The 17,832-nt window shown below is 37.6% G+C and overlaps 1 protein-coding gene across 1 annotated transcript; it reads right to left on the bottom strand.

Annotated features, from left to right (window-relative positions):
- Positions 1-209: 209 nt before the first annotated feature.
- Chpf (Chondroitin polymerizing factor) lies at positions 210-16,631 on the bottom strand. The gene is made up of 11 exons (XM_034970309.2): positions 16,160-16,631; positions 15,457-15,807; positions 14,651-14,802; positions 13,103-13,246; positions 12,276-12,427; positions 8,064-8,169; positions 7,509-7,691; positions 3,265-3,483; positions 2,125-2,448; positions 1,391-1,574; positions 210-1,024 (listed from the first exon to the last, which is right to left on the bottom strand). The coding sequence occupies exons 1-11, from the start codon at positions 16,422-16,424 to the stop codon at positions 723-725; spliced, it is 2,382 nt and encodes a 793-aa protein (XP_034826200.1). The 5' UTR covers positions 16,425-16,631; the 3' UTR covers positions 210-722.
- Positions 16,632-17,832: the final 1,201 nt, after the last annotated feature.

The raw sequence follows: 17,832 nt of genomic DNA, 5'->3' as shown, positions 1-17,832 counted from the left end.
GCAACGGTGCAACGGATTGACATGATTTTTTGCATGGGTATAGATAAAGACCTGCAGTGACATAGGCTACTTTTTACCCCGGAAAATAAAAGAGTTCCCACGGGATTTTTAAAAAACCTAATTCCACGCAGACGAAGTCGCGGGCATCAGCTAGTTTTTAATAATGAGCAGCTCTAGTGAGGAGGAAGAAGAAAGTAAAACACAAACATAAATATCACCAAATTGATACTATATTTTTTTCACAAATCTTTCAATACATATCGGATATTAGGTATTTTTACGAATATAATATCGTTGTAAAAGTGACTATCGTATAATTCACGACGGTATTTAGTAGTTTTGAAGCACGAGTTGGAAACTAAATTGCTTTAGGTAAAAATTATAAAGGTTATATATATATATATAGGTTAGGTTGTAATAATATAATAATATGTTTAAGTGTTTAAACTATCGTAAGAGATTTCCATTATAAGTATAGATTGTTATGACAATACTCACAATTTAGTCGACGTAAGCCCGACTAGTTTCGAACCCACCCGTCGGATTACGTTACGACTAAATACGTGAGTATAGCCGTAACAATCTATACTTATAATAAAAAATTTATGTACGAATAATACGTGATGATAATAGGGAAGTGCCATCGCGACGGCTTTTTCACGACGATATATTCGTAAGCGTAATTGGCATAATTCATCGGCTTTCTTCTACCCCTGCCCGTTTCAGTCGAGGTCTGCTTGCGTTTGCAGTAGAAGTTTAGCTAAAGCGTGCCTGGCACCTAGCTGAAGGTATGGAAAGCCGCGATCTCGCTCTCTTAACAAGCACGCTGAACGGGCTTCGCTTGCGGGGTCTGAGGTTGTGTTGTGAGGGGGTGCTATAGGGTTGCAGGGGGTGCAAGGCTCAGCCCGTGGAGGTAACAGTAGAGCAGGTTCGGGCGCGCGGATACAACGCAACGGGGACGCGGCTAGAATATCTGCTGCTTCCACGTCTTTGGGCCCGCCATTTGTGCGCCACGACTCTAAACCTGGAATTAAATAAAAAGGGTTTGAATGATTCATTGTACTAATTTGGTGGTTACATACGAGAAACCTACAGTATTTCGGCTTCGTAGAGCATCGTATCGGTCACTCATACCTATGTAAGGTTTTCTCGGTCTCAACTCTCAATGACAGAGACAAAGCTCTTTCTATAATCTTTCCTATCGGGTACTGTCTGGGACTCCGGGAACTTCTAAAAAAAGATTGCTGCTTAGTTTTCAGCAGCACTATTAATCCCATGAAAGTGAGAGTCAAAGTTATTAGTACTGATTTAGCGATAACGGTTTGGCATTGAAAAATGTTTTGTGCTGCGTATCGCCAGATGTGCGCCGGCCCTAAGACATGATAATGACCTGCAATATAATCCTGCCTGTAGAAGGATATGACAAGCGGCGCGGCGGCGGTGGGGAAGCGGCCCGTGTTCTGCGTGGGCTTGGCGCCGGCCGCGTCCACGAACAGCGGGTTCGCGAACTGGGCGAACCGCGCGAACGGCAGCGGCAGGAACCACTGCTCGCCGCGTATCGTGTTCATTCGGACCTGTACATTATTTAAAGTTAATATAATCTATCCACGGCGAGAAGGTATTATAGGGCTCTCTCTATTACGTAATCCCATACAAATGACAAAGACAAAAACCCAGTGGGCGTTACCATTTTGAGTAGACAACTAATCATGTTTTCAGAAAACATTCGAAATTCAATTCGAAAGCAATTTCGTTTGTGATTGGTTTTGTCTTTATCATTTGCATGGAATTACGTAACAATGAGCCCTCCGCGGATAGAGATCAGATGATACTCGCGTCTTGATTTTCGTAGATAAAACGTGTTACGTGACCTGTGGCCGTCTCCGAGATGCAAGTTTTCTCTGAACCAAATTTCATCATAATCACTTAAATGGCTTTTAAAAGTACCGAGGGAATGCTTTGATTTTTCGGGATAAAAATTAGTCTATGTCAATGAAAAGGTAACAGATTTACGTTGACTGGCTAACTTCGGTCTGAGAAACGTGGAGAATTTTGGAAATATTTTGGTTGTGGAGATTATGGGTCAGACTCGTGATAAGTATTCACTTTTAATATGATACATACCCTATTTAGAAAGTCCTCAGTAAACTCCATATAAGGCATGGACAGCAGTATTAACGTGTCACGCTGTAACTTCGGCACTGCGGTAGTCAAGGCTATTCGAGCCGCATGCTTCTGTATTTCCGTCTCACTCCAAACGCGTCCTTCCCCCCAAGGCACAGGCAAATCCGGAGCCTCTAGTATGTCTATCTGCGAGTTACGGTATTTCTCCGTAAAATTCTTCACTGTATTGCGCATGACTTGTAGTGTTGAGTTATCAGTTTTACGTATTGCTTGCAATGTTGAATTGTCCGCATTCTTCGGCAACTCGATTCTGGGGACTATAACCTGTGGATAATATATTTCACTAGATGATGCTCATGAGTCACGACTTCACCGTTTTTAAAAATCATAGATTTTCCGGAATAAAAAGCAGCCTATATCCTAATACGGGATCCAAGCTATCTTTGTACTAATAGATGATGCCAACAACTTAGTGAATGCAAAATTAGTAAGAAATCTGTGAGAGCTCTTTGATTTTTCGTGACAAAAAGTAGCCTATGCTCATCCCTGGGATGAAGACTGTCTTTGTACCAAATTTCGTCAAAATTGATTAAACGGATGGGCCGTGAAAAGCTAGCAGACAGACAGACTTTCGCACGGATTAAGAAATCAGCTTACACAGTATTTTTTTTATTTTTTTTTATTCAGATACAAGTTAGCCCTTGACTGCAATCTCACCTGATGGTAAGTGATGATGCAGTCTAAGATGATAGCGGGCTAACCTGGAAGGGGTATGGCAGTTTTTATTAAACCCATACCCCTTTGGTTTCTACACGGCATCGTACCGGAACGCTAAATCGCTTGGCGGCACGGCTTTGCCGCCAAGCGATTAGAATTATATAAAAATATATTAGAATTATATAAAACAGATTACCAAAAAGAGTATATTATATCTAGTGTTTTGGTTGCGAAAACCGTAAAAGAGGCAATGATGTGTGTTGGTGCCTTTTTACAGACACAATGTGAAATCTGAGAAGGAACATTTGGGAGGGCCAGTAAAAGTTTTTTCTCGATTAGCTTTATGGCTCTAGATTCTAGTCCTTTTGAACCTGACCAGTAAAAGCGTGCCATAGCGAGCTACAGAGTAGGTAATACACTTACAACGACGAGCGCGGTGTTGGTGTCTTTCTGCAGGCAGATTGTGTTGTATCTGTGCAGGAACTCGCTAGCTGTGGGGGCGTGCTCCACTGGCAGGGGCAGTAGGAGCGTGACGCGTGCACTCTCAGTGACGTAGCGCGCGGGCGCAAGCCTAGCCGCGCCTAATGCTCGCGCGGCTTCCACTTGGACCAATGCTCCGCGAGGATTTGATGTACCATCAGCCTGCCATACAAAAAGTATTCTTTAAAAAAATGGGGTGGGTGTAGTTACACTCGCGTGTGCTCGCGAAAGGCGAAACAAGTAACGATTGAAAAGATCCACCACCTTGGATTTGAAAATGAATTTCATTTTCGTAGTCAAACAACCTTGAATATTACTCTCATATTTACTCTCATATTGGATTTAAAAAAAATTTTTTGGAATGTTAAATTTAAAATATTACTTATCGGGTTTTTGTCGTACTTAAGTACAAGATTTGTTATTATTTGGAGGTCAGATTTGAATAAAATGCCTAAATCCTATCAAATATTTTCTCGATAAGTAGCGTTTTGATGTGAAATCTTTTTTTTTTTAATAAAAGGCGGGTCGGGTCACCTGATGATAAGTGATTACCGCCGCCAGTGAACATTCGCAGTAGAGGTGTCAAAAAATAATGTACCTAATAAATTTATTAAATATATAAATGTATTCAAGATATTCGTTTTTAGATTAAAACAAAATTGAATACAATATATAATAAGTAGTGAAAATTTGAGAAAATCCTTCCTAAAAAATAACTCAGGCGTTCGATCTTTGATACGCCGCGCGCGGCGCGACCGAGCGACGATATTAGAATAAAATATATTAGGTAGGTACAGCTGAATACAAATATCGTCGCGATTCGACGGTGAATAATTATTACATCGAATTTTCGTATTGGCCTGTTACATGTTGACTGTGATGATACGAGTATGCGGCTAGTATTTTTATCATTTTGTTTGTTTCGTAATAAATTTTGAATGCAGTTTTATTTATTTGTGAACTTGAGTGTCGATAAATATTTAATGCGAATAATTGTAATGTAGATTAGGCAAAATAATGTAGATTAGGTACATTTTTGTGTTGTGATAGATTTGTGTCGCGCGTTAATAATACCTATTATAGTAGATTTGTTCTTTTTGGAAATACTTGCGTCATTTTATAAATCGTATGAGAAAATGTTTTTCAAAGTGTAGGTATTATCATACATTTAAGTATTATAGGTAATAGGTTAGGTACGTGAAGTGGTATTGTTCTTTTTAGAAATCATCATCATCATTTTATAATTCGTATGATAATAAATATGTAGAAATGTATGATAATAAATATAGTAGTTACCTACTAAAAAGATTTTTTTATAGGTAACTAGGTAAACTTACCTACCTATTGTATTGTAGGTATCTACTTGACATTGCTTTATCGTTCTACTTGTTTTTATTTTTACATACATAGGTAGGTACTAGGTACTGTATTCCGCGACAGGTTGAGATGGCAATCGGGGTATGAGGCGGGGGTGACACCCCGCACACCGCGCACTGGGTTAGCACAGGGGCCGTGCGGGTGTGCGGGGCATTTCCTCCCCGATTGCCATTTCGACCTGTCGCGAAGGTATGGATTGGGTACCTATTAAGAGTAAAATTTAAAATTTAAATCAATCGAGTTAAATGGGCATTTTTCAAAAAAGTTGTCGGTAGCGTAATAGGAATTCCACATAAATAAAAATTTAGTTTTGCCTTAAAATGTAATTATATTGTAAATATATAGTATAAACTATATAAAAATAGTAAATTTTATTAAAAATAAATGTAATAATTGGAAATATTTTCATTTTTAACTTGATACCACCCAATTGAAGTTCCATTACGTCACTGACTTTTTATTGGATTTCCAGGGAAATAAAACAAGTTATACATTAATTATCTTTAATGTCGAAAAATTAACCAAATCAGCCTTCTAAAAATAATTAAAACTAAACATATAACATCAAATTGAACTGAAGTTTTTAACAAAAATGTTCTTTAACGCTACTTTTGGATGTTTTGTACTAAAGAATTTTGATAAAAAACTGACTATTTTCTTATAAATCTTTTAATATTAAATTGTGACAAATAACTAATTATTTAATAACATTTCTAAACATTAAAATATTTATATATCTCTGACTTTATAGCCATTTCTCTAAAAATAAACCTTTATCAAAAATGGGACAGTGACGTATAGTGGAATACAAAATCGCGTTTAGGAAACATAAGGCATCGTGCATAATTGGTCAAAAAAGACAAAAAAATAGCATTACAAATCAAATATTATTATGTAGCTAATCATCACAGTAATATTATAAAACGAGAAGTTTCGTTTGTTACAACCTGCAGCAAAAACTGCTGAACCGATTGACATCTCTTGATCCCGAATATCCCGCAGGAAAGAAATCTTTGCAAGTGAAATAGTGTAGGCTGGCTATCTAAGACGTAAATTAAATAATTATTATAACATATATTTTATAAAGTTATTAAATTATAAAATTTAAAGAATATAATATACTGGCTGGTTCATTTGAGTGGGTCAGTAAGGAGAGGTCCTGGAACGGCTGTAGCTATGAGGAAACGTTTTTAGGAGACCATCCGTTATTTTTGAAATAATTAACATCCGCAATATTTTTACAGCGGTTTATATAGCCTAACACACCAGAATACATCATAGGTTAAAAACTTACCTCTATCTTTTTTATGTTGGTTTAAATGATGATGATGATGACAATCCAACTTCCTATGAAAACACCTTTATTGTTCCATTACGTTACTTTTCAATTCCATTCACGCGACTGTGGTTCACGGTAGCGTAATGGCGGTGACGTATACAACCCCTTAAAAATTCAAAATCAATATTACATATTAATAATCAAAGGTTAGACTGATTTAATTTTACTTTCCAAATAAAGAATAACAAATCTCTTTAATAACATACAAACACAAATGCGCAATCAAACCTTACCTATTAAAATCAGTATCGTTGGTGGAACAAATTTTTTGAACCAAGTCGAGGCAACCACTTCTGTTGCGTTTTTCTGGCGACTGCTTTTGTAAAATACAACATGGCGATTACCATAGACTAATAATGTTGCCAGTATTCCGAAAATATTTTGCAAATGGTGCAATTTTCATTCGAAGACCTCGAAAGGCCGGTAGCGTAAGCGGAAATTCCACTAACACCAATTTCACGGGACAGCAAATAAATTGTATTTTTTAAATAAAATTCTATCGTAATGTCTTTGTTTTAGGGCTTTAATTTGAAATTAGTATCATACTTAACTACCTCAGTGTTCAAATATTCATGAAATATTTTTGGACGGTATAATTTTTGACTCTAAACTTGACAAGGTGTTAGTGGGACATATGTCAGAAGGTACTTCCTCTCTTTTATTTTTTGGTATTTTATGTTTTTAAAACTCTTAAAAATGAATTAACATATTAAATTATAAAAGATTAAATACTAAACAATATTGGTAAGCATAGACAATAGGTTGTTTTTTTCATAAAGTTTGATCAAATTACCATCAAAGTGGCCGGACAACGACTTTTATAATGGGACAACTTTTTTGAAAAACGCCCAAATACAAGCTATACCCTAGTTCTCGACCTTATTGACGGTTATGAGAAAGTTGTTTTTTGTCATATTCTTGTTCAGTAGGTATCATTCATAGATTGTTAAAATGTTGTTCCCTATGTCAATAAGGTCGGAAATCGCTTGCACCCATTTATCTGCTTGCGCCTCATGGTGAAATCGGTGCAAGCAAATCTCGACCTTATTGACGGTTATGAGAAAGTTGTTTTTTGTCATATTCTTGCTCAGTATAATTCATAGATTGCTAAAATGCTGTTTTCTGACGTATGTCAATAAGGTCGAAAATCGATTGCACCCATTTTTCTGCTTGCGCCTCACGGTTCAAGCATTTTTTTTTTGTAACAAAATAATGTAACGTTAATAATTATTAAATATTTGTCTGTTACACGTGATAATATTGTGATACACACATGAACCTGTATTTGACACCTCTAATTCGCAGCACCAGTGGAACCGCCAATGCGTTGCCGGCCTTACAGGAATTAGTTGGTCCACCCCTTTATTAACCCCATGTTTAAATCTAGTGGGAATATCGCCGAAGGGAGTTAGTTCCACAGTTTGCATGTGCGTGGAAAAAAGGACTTGAGGTTAGTCTTTAAAAAGCGTACCTTCCGCGCAGGTAGTCTCAGCAACAGCCTGTACCGCAAGGCCACTGGGGGCTCCCAGCACCACGCGCCCTCTTCCAACGTAATATCTTTGGGTGATATCTTAGTAACAACTTCCGTATCCTCCGCGTCTGCCACTGTGCTCCATCTATTAGCCGCCCATGCGCGAACCTCCTCCAATACTAACTAGAAATACAATAGTTCAATCGGTCATTTCAAAAACCGCAAAGTCACTTAATTAGAAATTTTCAGGAACCTATGAAACAGTTTCATTCAAAAGTAAACGAACATCGAAGGACTTTTTTGGGCTGAATATAGTGTTTGAATTTTATAAGGAATATACTGGCTAACACTGTTTTAACCTAGGATATGCGTCTACCTAAAGAAATGTAAGGATTATTTTGTAGATTTCGAACATTATGTTAAAATCTAAACGTTTTACTATACGGTGTTTTTAAGAGAAGTAATCACCTTTTATTTTTAACTTACCCTTTTCCACGGTAAGTTTTTGATGATCAATAACATTTCTTGTATGTTATTGATCGAAGTGTTACTCACATGAACTGCTTCTTTGTACGCGCTGGTGAGAGGAGCCACGACGCGATGGTCGTCCGGCATGAACGCGTGCGTCGCGTTGAAACGCGTCCAGCGCAAGTGGTCAAACCTTATAACAAAATGACAGACATACTTAGAGATAGAAGGTCTCCAAAACTTATGAGTATTTAAACTAATAGAGAGAAAATACCTACGGTTTTATCAGCTAATCAGCTGTCATAACAAAAGATTAGGTTATTTATTTACAAGAATATTGTGTCTGTGTGTGTCTGCTAGCTTTTCACGGCCCATCCGTTTACCCGATTTCAAAATAAATTTGCGGACAAAGTCGCGGGCATCATCTAGGAATCTTTGGTGTTTGGTTTTCATTTGAACCGACCGTGTCTTTACCGCAATAACAGCGAAAACTGCTGACGCCGCGATCCGACCGTCGCCGCGGCCGTGCGTGAGCCAAAATGACCTAATTCCGCGTTTCGTCGCGTCAGGTTTATTATAAAATAAATAATCATCGCTATACTACTTGGTTCCTGCAACTATGGCCGATATAAAAATAGAATTAAAAACGGAAAATGAGCGCTTGCTTTTTAACGCATTTACAGAAAAAAAAGCTGAAAATGAAAAACTCCAGCTTATAACTAAAAAAATGGAGCAGCAAATTTTGGAGCTCCAAAAACAAATTAAGCTCCTTTCTAATAAGGATAACAACCCAATGGATACGTCCGGATACAAAGAAAGTTCGGGTCCATCTGCTGAATATCATACGGACGAAGAGGAACTTGCGCAAGAAACAGAATGGATAAGAGTGAAGAGTAGGAAAAAAAGGAAACTAAGCACGTCACCCATTCTGTCACAGAGTAGAGAATTCGAAACGTCAAACACAGAAACGCGTAAAAATGAAAAAAAGAAAACTAAGAAAGTACCACTACCCCCGCCTATAATGGTGTCCGGTGTGGAAAACTATCAAACATTTTTTGACTTACTGTCAGGAAATCTTCCCGAAGCCTCATCAGATTTTACATTAAAAATGATGAACGCAAAGAATGTCAAAATAAACGTTACCAATGAGGACACCTACCGATCCTTGACGAAAATCTTAACTCAAAATCAATTTCTGTGGCATTCCTATGAGAATAAACAAGAAAGACCTATTCGTGTTATGGCTAAAAAATTGCCTGCCTCATGCCAGCCCAAAAGAATAATTGAAGACCTTCAAAGCAAGGGTTATAAAATAGAAAATGCAGTGAACAAACTAAGATGGCAGAATAAAGAGCCGCTTAATATGTTTACTCTAACATTTAATAATGTAGAAGATATAAATAAAATTTATGACATTAAACACATTCTAGGGTGTAAAGTTGAAATTCACCCTATCAAAACATCAAAACTGGTACCTCAGTGTAAAAAATGCCAAGCATATGGTCACACGCAGAAATACTGTGCCAGAGAGGCCAGGTGTGTAAAATGTACAGGAAAACATCTGACTCGAGACTGCACTAAGCCAGCAGAAGAAAAACCCAAATGCTTACACTGCGGTGAAGCGCACCCTGATAACTATCGGGGTTGCATGGTTGCCAAAGAAATGCAGATCCTAAAAAATAAGAATCTTAAAAAATCATCAAAATCATCCTCATCTTATCCTCAGCGTTCATCGAAACCTGAGAAATCTACTAATTCCCATATAATTAAAACTAATGAAGACACGAACAAAAGTGAACATCAAACTTATGCTCAAAAAGTCTCTAGAAATTTGCCAAGCACAAAACTGCCCCAGGGAAATATGGAGAGCAAACTAGATGAAATTCTCAAATACATGTCCTCGTTTGACGAAAGATTGCAAAAACTTGAAAGTGGCGCTAATAAGGCTACCAATAAGCCAAAAAAATGAATAATAAGCTTAAAATATTTGCATGGAACTCAAACGGACTACTACAACATCAACAAGAGCTACAAGTAGTCCTTGATACACTAAAGATTGATATTTGTCTAATATCTGAGACACATTTTACTAAGCAATCGTTTATTAAATTTAACAGTTATAAAGTGTACCATGCCATACACCCAAATAATACAGCGAGAGGCGGCAGTGCCATCTTAATTAAAGAAAATTTGTACCATTATCAAGAATTCCAATATGAGGAACAGGAAATTCAGGCAGTAGCTGTGAAGGTCAAAACTACAAAATACGAATTTTCGGTAGTAGCTATATATAGTCCCCCAAGGCATTCAATTTCAAAAGAATATTATGTGAACTTCCTCGAGAAAATTGGACATAGATTTATTATTGGAGGTGACTTTAACGCGAAAAATACCTTTTGGGACTCCAGATTGACTACTACAAAAGGTAGAGAACTCAGTGCCATTAAAGATTTAAAATGCGATGTAATAAGTACAGGTAAGCCTACCTACTGGCCTACAGATACGATGAAAATACCAGACCTAATTGACTTTTTTATTTATAAAAACATATCAACAAAATATCTAGACATTGATGAAATGTTCGACATGAATTCAGATCATTCTCCTATTCTCTTAACGCTAAGTGACACAATCATATATAAAGAAACCTATCCTGGTCTTGTAAACAAAAATACAGACTGGGACAGCTTCAAAATGGATTTGACTAACAATATTAACTTAAATGTGCCGCTTAAAAACTCGGAACAACTGAACGAAGAAGTAAGAAAATTTGTATTAGATATTCAGCTGGCTGCTTGGAATAATACACCAAAGCTTAGGAAAAAGCCCCAAGGAGTGGTTGCTTATCCCAAAAATATCCTTGAACTCATCATTGAAAAGAGAAGGCAAAGAAAAAAGTGGCATCATTCAAGATCTCCACTTGATAAAAGGTTGCTGAATTACTTGACTAAGGCACTAAAGAAACAAATCAAAAACTTTAATGATTCGTCAACCTACAGTTATCTCCAAAGCCTCACGAGTGAAAGGAGTACCGAATATTCACTTTGGAAAGCAACTAGGAATTTAAAAAGACCATGTATGCATATTCCTCCAATTAAAGAAGAAAATGGAATGTGGGCAAGAAATAGTGAGCAAAAAGCTAAAAGATTTGCAGAACATCTCGAAAAAATATTTCAACCAAACGAAGGAGAGCACATTGATTTTTCTACGATGGAAACAAATCAAGAAAACTCTCCCATTAAACTAGTAACGCCAAAGGAAATACTCAGTATGATTAATAAACTGAACTTAAAAAAAACTCCAGGATATGATCTTATTACTACAGAAATCCTGCGAAACCTTCCAAAAAAAGGAATCGTAAAATTAACGACGCTGATTAATGCAGCATTTAGAATTAAGCACGTCCCTGATTTGTGGAAAGTTGCAGAAGTAATTATGATTGCCAAACCAGGCAAACCACCAAATGAGGTTACATCATACAGACCAATTTCTCTGCTACCAATTATCTCAAAACTTTTTGAGAAGCTACTGCTCAGCAGATTGAAACCTATATTAGATGAGAAAAATCTGATTCCTGACCATCAGTTTGGATTCAGGGAAAAGCACTCGACAATCGATCAAGTACACAGAATAACAAATATAATTGAAAGAACACTAGAAGAAAAGAAAGTCTGTTCAACCGTATTTCTTGATGTAGCACAAGCCTTTGATAAAGTCTGGCATGAAGGTCTTGTTCAGAAACTTAAAGTATTACTTCCTCAACCATTTGCAAACATATTAGAATCATATATATCTGATAGAGTATTTCGAGTGAGGCAAGAGGAAGCTTACTCCAAACTCAAGGTGAAGCCTTTTGAGCTAGTGTAGTTATAGTGAAAGTGTAGTGCTAGTGCAAATCAAAGATCACACGAACAAAGTGAAAGCATAGTGCTAGTGCAATTTAAAGAACACAAGAACAAAGTGTCTTCCAATAAGGTATCTTAACTATAAACTAAGCTAAGTCAATGGACAGATTCTTAGGTATAAGTACGTTTATAAGTTTAGGTTAATATAATATTGCTTATTAGCCTCTTTCATAGGCTAGATTGTAATGGTAGTAAAGTACTGGTGACAGTGCTTTACGACAAAAAAAAAAAAAAAAAAAAAATCTAGGAATCTTTAAAAAACTGATAAGTAGGCAACACTACAACGATGTCCAGTAAGTAACACAGTGAAGTTTAACCAGTAGAGGAGAACTTTCAGCTGTACTTTTAATGTAATATTGAAATTTTTTTAAATATGGGGCCTTATGACGTTTACCTGGAAGGTGGTCTGGGCGTAGCTAGGCCAGCATCATCTCTGAGCGCGGCGGGCCACGACGCGTTGCGGTAGCCGCGCGGATGGCGCCGCGCGCTCAGCGCAGCCTGTCCTCGCTCGCGCGCTATGCTCATCTGAGCGCGCTCTAGGTATACCTGCATAAAACGAGAAACAATGACCAATGGCAGATTCAGTACTAAAGGATTGTTTTTGACCATGAATTAAAATTTTAGCGTATAAACTATCGATATTCACTATAAATATAAATGTACTTGCCGATGCCCGCGACTTCATACGCGTGGATTTTGGTTTTTAAAAATCCCGTAGGAACTCTTTGATTTTCTGGGATAAAAAATAGCCTATGTCATTCTCCAGGCCATAAACTATACCCATGCAAAAATCACGTCGATACGTTGCTCCGTTGCGACGTGATTGAAGGACAAACCAACAAACAAACACACTTTCGCATAATATGGAAGTGTAGTGATGACGGCTTAACTCACGTGTTTGTCAGAGTATGCCCGATTAGTTTCGAAACTGTCCTTATTCTATAAACCTCGCTCGCGATGCGGCAGGTAACCGCAAGCTGTGCGGGCTGCGACACGCAAGGCACGCTGTGATGAGGGTGGTCCAGGTTTGGGGGAAACTAGTTGGGTATACTCCTACAAACAAGTGAGTTAAGCCTTCATACATCGCCATACTTAATAATCTGCAGAATCACCTACCGTGGGACGTTACTAGCCAGTATTACACTAGCTAGAGGGTCAATTTGTTTCATGGATTTTACAATTTCGTGAACAAGTGGTTCATTGCAAGTAGTAATTACGTACCCTTGAGATGTAAGCAAGTAGTTGATGGAAGTGACTAGGCTCTATAGCTGGTTGTACCACCACAGCGTCTGCCAATTCAGGAGTCAGGACACCGCCAACGCCATTGCCGGCTGTGTTCACGTGCACTGACACATAGGTCTCCCCCTGCAAACAGGACAAAAATGACAACTATTGGATTAACTATTAACCAAACATAGATAACTATTGGGTTTTTCCGTTAAAAAATTCTCAATACTAGCACGGAGTTAGAAAATTGGCTGTGTGTAAACCACGTGCCCCAGAGAGTACGTACACGTCGGTCCTACGCCTGATCTCTCTCCAGTCGATGGATTTCCGCCCCATCGGACTATGAGTGAGGGAATAGAGAGTGAAGTCTGTGGAAATTGGCGTGGCCGAAATTCAGTCGGGAGGAATAATGAAAGCCACAAATTATTTAACTGTATTTAACTGTAAAAGTGTGGTGCAATTTTTTCTCAACTGAAGTGGCGAAACTTTTGCTTGTCAAAAAAAAATGTTTTCACACATATTTAAAACAAAAATTTCATAATTCCCAGTTTTAGATCTTTGTCATAGTGATAACTATGACCAATGTTAAATGTAAAATTCTGTGTTCTGATAATGCTAATGGTACAATCTTGTAATACTTATGGTTACATATACTGACATCTGATAAAAGTATAATTATTTTGTATATTGATAAATACCTATGCTATAATATTATGAAGCTTGAATTCTGAAAGGAGACCCATACTCAGCACAGGGCCGGCGGTGAGTTGAGATGATGATGATGACTATGAAAGAACTTCAGTGATTATAGGCACGGTCGGCACAGTTGCCGGGCAACTAGTCGACGACAGTACCGCATGCGCTAGCTGATTCAAGTTCGTTATAGAAGTTGCCGAATGTATACGCACGGTTGCCGGCCTCCTGGGCGACTCTGCGAGTTGCTGCGCAGTGGCAACTGGCTAGTCTTCTCAACTTATACTAATTACTAACACAGGTCTTTATGGGAGCTTTCCTTTCAGCATTCACACGAGAGCAACTTTTGAGGTGACATCGTGCAGAAAAGTGGTCCAGGCTTTTGTGATGAATATTCCAACCAATATTCCAATTCCAACCAATTGTAAAGGAAAAACCAGCCTAGTGTGAGTCAGGCCTCACGCTTTTAGGGTTCCATACATAATTATGAACATTTTATAACTAGATATCTATTGAATTTATTATGGAGGGGAAGGATGACTATACTAGAAGATGAAAAAATATTCCAAAACTGTTTAGCTTTCTTTTCCCTTTTTCTCTTTAAAATTATCATTATCAACACTATTGTTACAATTTCTTCAACATCCATTCTGCTCAACTGTACAAGAAACACCAGTTGCTAAGCTAGTCTCCCAGCCTAGTTGCCTTCATCTGAGTTGCCTATCGACTGAGTTGCCGGGCAACTATTGACCGTGCGTAGTGGCACTAAAGAAGTTTACCGATTTTTATTTTAGATATACCTACCTAAATATGTTTAAGTAATAAAATTACATATGCAGCATTGCTTACTTGTACTTCATTGACACAGGATAGATGCGCGGCGTGTAAGACACAGCGACCAAGGTTTTCATGATGGTGTGGAGAATATGAGTTTCTCACACACCAGTCCAGTTCGCCATGCACCGCACGTAGAACCGAGTTGGACAGCAATATGCCACCCTCTGGTACAAACAAATTGATGTTATTAATGAATGCTAGATTCATCTGTGCACAGTCTAGTAGTATCTGTGCACAGTCAGTAGATCACATCTAGTGTTAATAGAGAATGGCCTGCAGACCATTCTCTATTAACACAGGTAATACTACAAATGCGAAACTGTTTTTCTGTCTACCATGTTTTCGTGGCTCATCCACTTAACCAATTTTGATGACATTAGGTTCAGATTTAGCTTACATTCCGGGAACAACATATGCTACTTTATTCCCCAGAAAATCAAAGAGTTCCCGCATGATTTCAAAAACCACAATCCACATGGCCAAAGTAGTGGACTTATCACAATAGTGGATATCCCATAAAATCATCTAATGAGATTTTTAAAAACCTATATGTACACAGATGAAGTAACGGGTGTTACCTAATTTACATATAAGTTTAAAGAGAAATCATAATGTTAATTTTATTACTGACTCCTAAATAAATTGCATTACTCCAGCACACCCAGTATATACTACTTAAAAAACCAAAACTGATATACAGTCAGTTATTTTTACTTGAATCAAGCATTTAACTAAACAAATGCTTATTAGAATGCAATAATGCCTAAAAGGAATATACAAATTATATTATGAAAGAAATTAAAACGATAATAACACACCTAAAGTACAATACTGTGTGTCATCATTTGCAATGGTGCCCATGTAGATATCTTGACTAACACTCAGCTTGGATACCAGTTCTGTTAAACGCCGCGAATTCACAAATGACATGTCCGACACCAGAAAGAAGAAATCATACTCTTCTAAGTAGTTATCTGCAAGGTACTTAAGGGCATGGAACGGTTTGAGCATTTCTCTTGTGTCTGTGAAGCCTACTACGTTGGCACGACCAGGGGCTTCCTGCAATGCACTGGCAGTTATAAAGAATCGTAAGGCAGGTTGTAAACGTGCTGCGGTGCGGTTAAGTGCTGCTGCTCGTGTTTCTAGTACTTCCTCTGAGCTTAGAACACCTGCAGTGAAATAAATGGCAAAGGTCAGCATAGTATATATATGAAAATAATATAATAAGAAAGAAAATATAACTTGCTTAGGTAAGTCAAGTAAATCTGAAATATAAGCTGTAGCACTATTGATGAGATGAAATTATTTAATCCAAATAAATAACTAGGTCTACTTTAGGATGATGTAGTGTCACAGGCAAGATAGCTCACGTCCTGGAGCCTATATTCGTATAGGCTAGCTACATTTTATTCTGGAAAATCACAGAGTTCATACAGGATTTTTAATAAACTTAAGCCCACAAAGACAAACTTGTGAGCATTATTAATATCTTGCAAAAAAGGTTTCTATTGAAGTCCTTACCTGTAAGCAGTCCACTCCGCATGCCAAGCTCAGTGCTGTAATACCGTGGTCTTTGGACACTACGTCCAGGTTGGCTCCTTGATCCCAACGGTCGCTCTTCACGTTGAGGTTCATACTCGTCCGGTGCTGCAACCGTCATCGTATCGCAAGCAACGACTTCCTCCTCCAGTGGCACCGTCGCTAGGGCAAGCCAAAGCCCTATCCCTAAACCCACTAGGAAGTAGGAATTATGTTTCACTTGAGACACAACGTATCGCGACAACATTTTCCGTGATTTACACGTATAAAATAAACTTGACCACCCAGAGTCCACACGATCTTTGCCGCATGTATGAATAATTGTTGTAGATTTGAAAGATAAACGTATCTAGCTCAATTTAAAGTATAAATTATGATCTAATTTTACAACAAAATGCAAGCCAAGCGCTAAACATTATTTTGATTAGTTGACTAGGTGACACTTGACAGGGAGAGAGGATTTTTAGTTGTTGACATTTGATTTGACACAGTCAAAGAGTATATTATAGAGTACCATGCTTGGATGAATACATTACGTACACGGAACAGAAAAAACAGATTACGTAGTAGTACTTGCAAATTCTTTGGATGAATATGAGTCAAGACCACACAGTGTTATGACATTCTAAATGTCATTGTAGGTACGTAGCCAATAGTGAGCGAGCGTTAACCAATCGGTGGCCCTACCGGCGGTAGGGCGATTGGTCTAAAAACCTGCATCAATCATTATTACAATCTCAAATTGTTTTTGATTGGCTGAATTGTGCGATTCTTGTTGCAACAATGCATTGTAACCAATAGTGAGCGAGCATTAACCAATCAGAAATGATTGCGATCGTGACATTGGTTTTAGACAATCGCCCTACAGAGGTGATTGCGATCGTGACATCTGTCATTCTACCGCAATCGAGGGTTACTTAAATAATAAAATATTAATAAAACTAAATAATACATATAAAAATAATTGTACAGGTTTATAAATTATTATAAATTATTCTAAAAAATTTTTTTTACCGACGGTATATTTTTATTTCGGTTGACGTCACGCCGATGTTAATGACACAGGTTCCATTCCAGCGCAATAGCAATTTGAATTTTGAACAAATAATAATTAGTACCTATTTTCAATTTTCAAAGTAAGATAACTATCTACTAAGTGGGGTATCGTATGAAAGGGCTTTACCTATAGTATGTATATTCTAAAACAGATTTTTATTAACTTTTATGCATACTTAATACTTAGTTTTTGATTTATCGAGCAAAATGTCGAAAAAAACCCGAATACGGGACCCTCGGTGCGCGAGTTTGACTCGCACTTGGTCGGTTTTTTTAAAATAATATTTTCGTAGGATGGTGTAGATTCTACACCAACTGTAGATCTACATAAACGTAGGTAGTTACTAGAATCTCGAATCTCGATTATGAAAAAAAAGATTCCGACGAATTGAGAACCTCCTCCTTTTTTTGAAGTCGGTTAATAAGTAGACGTGACACGAGGTCGCTCGCCAAATACGTACAGTACCTACCTATAACTACTAACTACCTAAACACTCAAATAAACCGAATAGCGGTGGAATAGTTATACTCTGTTTTGTCTTTTGCCTTCAAATGTCAAATTACTGATGATGTAGAAAGACAAAACAGAGTATAACTAT

This window comes from Maniola hyperantus, chromosome 7 (assembly GCF_902806685.2).
Source record: "Maniola hyperantus chromosome 7, iAphHyp1.2, whole genome shotgun sequence".
Lineage (NCBI taxonomy): Eukaryota > Metazoa > Arthropoda > Insecta > Lepidoptera > Nymphalidae > Maniola > Maniola hyperantus.
The sequence above is the reverse complement of the archived record's forward strand: the minus strand, read 5'-3'. Positions and strand labels throughout refer to the sequence as shown.